General features: G+C 48.4%; 2 protein-coding genes; one reads left to right on the top strand and one right to left on the bottom strand.

Annotated features, from left to right (window-relative positions):
• Window positions 1-2,273: 2,273 nt before the first annotated feature.
• Window positions 2,274-4,220, top strand: CHC_T00006398001 (hypothetical protein). The gene has a single exon (XM_005718759.1). It carries the CDS (start codon window positions 2,274-2,276, stop codon window positions 4,218-4,220), a length of 1,947 nt encoding a protein of 648 aa, XP_005718816.1.
• Window positions 4,221-4,978: 758 nt separating this feature from the next.
• Window positions 4,979-6,700, bottom strand: CHC_T00006397001 (hypothetical protein). XM_005718758.1 is given in 2 exon segments: window positions 4,979-6,469; window positions 6,470-6,700. 1 exon segment carries the CDS (start codon window positions 6,698-6,700, stop codon window positions 6,470-6,472), a length of 231 nt encoding a protein of 76 aa, XP_005718815.1. The 3' UTR covers window positions 4,979-6,469.
• Between the last annotated feature and the right edge of the window lie 239 nt (window positions 6,701-6,939).

Genomic DNA, 6,939 nt, shown 5'->3' with positions numbered 1-6,939 from the left:
AAGGCCACAAGGACAAGATGAAACGGTCATTCGTTCACGACACCTCAACGGCACGACAGTTCAGCGTCAAACTACTTGTCGGTCTTGCTGCTCTTTTTGACTTTAGACTCTTCTCAACAGATGTCACACAGGCATATTTGCAGAGTACGGAAGAGCTCTCCCGTGATGTCTACGTTAAACCCTCATCTGAGTTCGACTTGGATTCTAATCAACTCTTGAAACTACTCAAGCCGTTGTATGGACTAGCCGATAGTGGTGACTACTGGGGTAGAACGTTAAAGCATCATCTAGAGAAGGAACTTGGGATGAAAGCCAGTGTAACCGATGCCGCCTTCTTCTTCAAACGAATTAGAGAGAAGCTTACTGGGCTATGTGCTACTTATGTTGATGACTGTCTACAAGCCGGCACTGAAGAGTTTTGTCAACAGGCCAAGTGTGTCGAAAGGAAATTTAAATGTCGACCGAGGGACTACGACAAGGTCCAATTTGCAGGCATTAAGATTGAATCCACACCTAACGGATTCCAAGTACATCAGAAGCACTATATCTCCAAGATTAAGAACATCAGTAAGGAAGCTTCTTTCAAAGACTTTCGCTCACTTCGTGCCCAACTCTCTTGGGCCACTCAGTCCCGTCCGGATATTACATGCTCTATTGCACAGGCAGCTCAGGTTACTGAAGAAATCTTCAACTCGGACCCCACGAAGTACTGCAAGGGACTTAATTCTGTGGTAAAACATCTCCTTGCCAGTACAGATCAGGTCCTCAAATTCCCTAAATTGGACCACAAAAGTCTTCGGTTACAAGTCTATTCCGATGCATCATACGGAAACAACCTTGACGGATCTTCTCAGTTAGGATATATCATTTTCCTTGCTAATGCAAATGATAATTGCCAACCATTGTTCTGGTCGTCGCACAAATCCAAACGCGTTTCCAGATCTGTCCTAGGAAGCGAAACAATGGCCTTTGCTGACGCTTTCGATATGGCCTTCGCAATGAAAAACGATCTTCACACCATGACATCGCTCGACATTCCGATCGTTATGCTTACGGATAGTCTATCCCTGTTTGATGTTATCACTAAAGCAAAGATAACATCCGAAAGGCGACTAATGATCGATGTTAAAGTTGTCAAGGATGCATACCAGAGACACGAACTGCACGCCATAGGCTTCATTCGCTCCGAACACAACCCCGCAGATTCTTTGACCAAGGTGAAGAAAAGTGATATACTGATCGAGATGATACAACGGTCAATTCTTACACATCCTATCGAACAGTGGATCAATCGCAATTCGTGAACACATGACATATGTCACGAAAAAGTTTGGGGAGTGTTAGACTTATTGAATAGACTACAGTAGATATCACACTTCTATGTTATCAATATCAATTCAGGGATTATGTAGGCTATATTTAGCTATCAATTATAGAGTCCCTTAAGGACGTGCCACCTACAATTCTACATGTTTTAGGGTGTAACCGTTTAGACATATTTCGTGGGTGGCGCAACCTCCCTTTTATGGTAGTGCGCCTACTTTTGTTGTAGAGTCAATAGGACTATAAAGCCAGGTCGAAGACGCTACTCGTCTTCGACCTCAGCATATTCGATCACCTGAACCATCAACCCGACAACCCCGTCCCCTGACCGTGCTCACCAACTGTAGCGGTTCCGAGGCAATACCCTGCTGCTCTTCCCCCTCCCTTTAACGTAACCCTATTTACCACCCTTTTACCCTTTACTAAAATCCCCTCTGGACCGCCCCCTTTTCGGTCGGTCTCCCGACAAAAACTTCTTCCGTCTATGGAGAAAGTCTCACGGGCTCTGACAGATCAAATAATTTACAAGGGGTCCACTGTTCAAGTTGGTCGGTTCTAACTTTGAGCCAACTTGCAACTTGCAACTTGGAATTTCCAGCATCCACAGTAGCAAATTGCCTCTGCATTGGCAAGCTACAGTATTGATTTTGTACAAATTTTGTACAAATCAATGGCAGACAGAACCCTCAAATCAAAACAAACGTTGATGCAGATGCATCAAAACAAACGTTGATGCAGCCTCACATCAAAACAAACGTTGATGCAAACGTTGATGCAAACGTTGATGCAGTACTAGCATTACAGTGAATCTACCAGACGGAGCATTGGACCCTCGGTATTTTGGTGCGAGCTTCGACTTAACACTTTTCTTCCAATTCAGCAAAAACAGGTTACCCTCGGCCGTAGGTTGCTTTACAGTAGAGCAGAACCTCAAATTCTGGTCACAGATTATGAGATTGATGTCAGTGTCAACACTGGAGAAGCGGAATGGCCTCATGCACGATGGGTCAAGTAAGTCCAATAGACTGGAGAGACTGTGTATGCAAAACGCTGCACATACAGGCAGAAACTATCTCTCCTCACTTCGGAGCCCCGGTCGTTCCTTTGGCAGCTCGATGGATGCTCAAAACGACTTTCATCGAGGCGTCGAAAGTAGCGGTAGCCCCCGTGATGTCCCTAGGACCACGGAGTGCCCAGCATGGGCTCGTCTCCGTCAACAGATGACAAACGCCTTCCCTTGCTATTACGCAAATCCGAAAGACCCCTTCCGTTCAGAAGTCACTCATGCCCTCGCTCTTCTCGACGAATTGAAGCACAACAAGCCAGATTGTCCCGTCTTCTACGGCAACCCTCTTGAGTTCGCATCTCATGTCACCACGACCGCTGCCACCATCGCGGAGAACACCACCCCCCTCGACACTGTCGTGTCCCAACTCGTTGCTCTTTTCGACAGTATGAACAACACAGCACATCCTCACTTTCAGTTCAACGTCATCCCGCATCCAAACAAAGCAGCCATTATCGCCGCATTGCTCGCAAACTGTACGTCCCAAAATTTCATCGCGGGGCATAGCGCTTGGAACACGATCCGCGCCGAGAAAGAAAGCATCGCAATGATCACTCGCTTGATCGATGCATGGGATCCAGCTCATTCCGGCGGCATCTTCACATATGGCGGAGCGGGATGTTATCTCTACGGCATCAAATACGCGCTCAATTTTGTGATGAGCAACCGAGACATCCGCACAAACGGCCTCTACTCCACACGGGTAAACATTATCTGCTCTCAGCAGGGACATTACGCCAGCAAGATCACTGCAGACTGGCTCGGCCTTGGTACAGAATCTGTCGTCGAGGTCGCAACCACAGAACCTTACAATGAGATGGACATGGACGATTTGGAGGCTCGCTTGCAGGCTTGCCAGAGGGACCACATACCGGTCGTCTCCATTGTATGCACAATGGGAACCACAGACGCTATGGCAATTGATCCTGTTGACAAGGTGGCAGCACTCGTTGAAAAATACCCTAACCCCCCCGGGTTTAACAAGCCCCTCATTTATTGCGATTCCGTCTCTGGTTGGGCATTCCTCTCCTTTCGCGGCTACGATTTTGAAGCCAACCCCCTCCAGTTCTCGCATGATGTGAACAACGCTCTCCGTGTCACCTATGAGAAAATGTCAACGATACAGCACGCAGATGCAATCGCTATCGATTTTCACAAGACAGGCTGGGCCCCGTACACAACCTCTTTGTTCATGGTCCGCGATTTCGCGCACTTTGAAAGCACTATGAGTCGCACAAAGTCTGCCTACATCCACAATCGCACTCCATACAATCCGGGTTTGTACTCCTTAGAGGTATCTCGCTCCGCTGCCCCAGCACTTGCAGCATGGGCTACGCTAAATTACTTTGGATTGGCAGGCTTTCGTGTTATTCTCGGAGGCGTCGTAGAGATGTCGCGCTATCTGCGCTCGATCATTAAATCTGAACCATCGATCACGTGCTGCAATGCGGCTGACTGCGGGCTGGTGACTGTGTTTCGCGTTTATCCGGAGGGCATCGATGCGGAACGGCAATATGCAAAAGAGATGTCCGATGCAAGCGAGAAAACGCGCGCCGAGCTGGACCGCCATAACGCATTGCAAAAGGACCTCGCAGACCAAATCTGGGAATTTGTGAGAAGCGGGCAAAAAATTGACGGATTGTACGCCCCGTGCTGTAACTACTCTTCCGGGTTTCGCAAAACGCAGTATCCCGATGGTGACGTCAAAGTCACTCAAAGTGAGATTTTCGCGTTAAAGTCTTTCCCTATGAACGTTAATGTGACAAAGGAACATATGGGCCACTTGATTCAAATCCTTAAAGTTTTGACCAGGCGGGTGTGCACACGGTGAAAGATGTCGCAGTGTTCTCTATGTTTTTAGGCGAGCACGGCGTTGGTCCGTCGGTCAAGGTAAACTTATCCGGCTGTCCAAACACAGCCCCCTGTTTTCGCGACATGGTCGTTTCATCGTCGTGTCCCATTCTACAGGAAATCAAGATCAACATCTTTATTACGTAACCATCATTTGCCCAACTCAATCAGGTCTACCGTACCGGATCCAGAGTATTTTGCTTCCGTCCTGTCATTTTTTGAATCGTCTTTCATTTCAAGAATCCTGCATGCTTCAGTTCGCCATTGGCTGTCTACAGATTACATAATCCTAGCGTGAATAACGGGCCAGAAGACGAGAAAGCAATTTCTTGCAGCCCATTTTACGACCGGGCCAGGCCCATGCAACAATGACGCGAACCGAAATGCGGATGTCGAAGAATAAATTTGGAATTCTTTCTAATGACTTCTCACCAGGAACTACTCTGGGTAACTACGCACAGCAGGATATTCTTAAACCTTAAAAGCGTCATTCGGCCATGTAAATTCGTAGTACGATTCATTATGTAAAGTGGGATTGTGTCGCATTACAACTTAGAGAACCGATCAACGGTTTCGAAGAAAGCAGAGTATCAGTCGAGTTGTGTGGAGTTAACAATAACATTTCGAGCTGTTCACCCAGCTGCATCACCGCCTTTTCGTGGAGAGCCGTTTCTGGACTTTGGGGGCTGCATCATTGCGTAGCTGGGATCTGGTCTTCGACATGCATGTCCTTTCATCGCAACTGGTCCAAGAGTCATTTTAATGCTTTATCCCAGTTCCGCTCTAATGCGTTAGCCCATTGTCTCACAGCACAATCCACTCACAATAGTAGGACTTCTCATGCAAGTTGGTGTAACATCGAACAAATTCTAAACCATCAACCTGTATAGCTTCCAACTTGGGAGCGAGCGGCGGATAAATTTCAAAAAAGACAGGGCCACCGCTGCGTACTACACGGGGTGCATGTTTCAAGAATTCCCTAATGACATCCATACCGTCTGTGCCGGCTGTTACAGCGCGCCGGTCCTGGTGATTTACTACTTCCGGCGGAATATCAGAAAAATCCTTATCGGGAACGTACGGCGGGCATCCCACAAACATATCGAATACGCGCTCATCTTGTAGTTCATCCACGGTGCATTGCATGATTTTAACACGATCTGTCATCTTGTGACGTTCTACGTTCTCTTCGCTTAGTTTGGTTGCTTCCTCAGCGATATCGAAGCCCAAACCAGTCCATTTCTTCATCTTACTCAGGATCGCGATGATAATGGCGCCACTACCGCATCCGCCATCCAGAAGGTGGCACTCATTTTTTATGCCTTTTTTTCCAGGACGATTCGCGTATTCCAAAGCAAGATCCACAATCTTCTCTGCTGGGGGGCGCAAGAAAAGGACTGGTGCACGCACAGCGATCTTGACACCATGGAAATCCCACTCACCGACGAGATATTGCAGAGGCTCGCGGTCGCGGCTGCGCCGCTGACACAGAGTGACGAAGCGGTCAAGCTCGACAGGCAGCACAGCCGTCTTATCAGCAAGGGAATCCTCCCTGGATTTCACGCCGCTGAAGGCGGCTGTAGCAAGCATTTCAGCGTTCATTGCGGGGTCGAATATATCAACTGCGGGTTCTGTTAATTCACATTCCTTGAAGACGAGCGTTGCTGCACGAACAGCGGTCGCCACGGTGGCATTCTTTCTGACGGGGTCCCATAAAGTTTCCCAGTGAGAGGCTGGCTCTACAGCGGTAGACATTGTATGGTGCAACCTGTCAGGCGAAGTCGTTGTGGTAGGTGGGCGGTTGTAATCAAATGTGAGAAGTCAGATACATTCACAGACGGCGTAGACTAGTGTAGGCTTGGGGTTTTACGTTGGGTATTTATGTTGAAAAGGCTACAGTTGATGTCGTACAAGTGTGGTTTTGGGCGGGAGAAAGGCAAGTGTTTACTACAGAGTTCTTAGAGTGATTGGTACCAACGTGTCCACTCTGATAGCTGCTGCAGCGGAGAAGACCCTGGATGCAGTTTGGATGCAGTTACAGAGTAAAGTCTCGATATCGTGAACCGAAATGTGGCGCTTCCGAGCAGCCCATTGAGTTCGCCTTACCGAGGCAGTTCACGGCGGCGGAACTGCTCGTGTACACGTGTACCCTTTTTACGGGTACAGTATGATTTGGACCACACCGGTGGAGACGCTCTTAGAGCGTCTCCACCAATGCCGATGATACGGTCACAGGAACACAAACTCACTTTCCTTCACTCTGTCCATCGACGGGCAAGGTCGACGGGCAAGGTCGACGGGCGCAATTCCATATCTGGACCACTTCACATTGTGATCCAGCCTTCCTTTTCTTTTAATTCTGCCACATCCAGAGTCTATATATAGGGGTTGTCCACTGGCTACGAGTGCAGACACGCGCCGAGTGCAGATATGTGCCCCGAGGCTTGCCGAGGGCACCATATCGCAGCACGAGGCTGCGTGTCTGCACGCTGTAGTCAGTGGACAATATGCTTGTCTACCGGCTGACAGTGAAATGCTCGGCCACGTAGATGTATGACACAAGTCCACCAATGATAAATCGCTGTTTTCCGCCGCCGTCGCTGTCGAGAGTACGGGAAATTCGAGACCATCAATTGTTGGGCTCTCCTCCTAGTTATCATACCCCAATTGATGGACTCCAAAGGGTCAAAATCGCATAT

This window comes from Chondrus crispus, genomic scaffold (genome assembly GCF_000350225.1).
Source record: "Chondrus crispus Stackhouse genomic scaffold, scaffold_40, whole genome shotgun sequence".
Classification (NCBI taxonomy): Eukaryota; Rhodophyta; class Florideophyceae; order Gigartinales; family Gigartinaceae; genus Chondrus; species Chondrus crispus.
This window is presented reverse-complemented; position numbering and strand designations above follow the sequence as displayed.

Bases quoted from the DNA above. Each gene is read 5' to 3' on its own strand.
- CHC_T00006397001 (XM_005718758.1), bottom strand. From the start codon at position 6,700: ATGGTGCCCTCGGCAAGCCTCGGGGCACATATCTGCACTCGGCGCGTG.
- CHC_T00006398001 (XM_005718759.1), top strand. From the start codon at position 2,274: ATGAGATTGATGTCAGTGTCAACACTGGAGAAGCGGAATGGCCTCATG.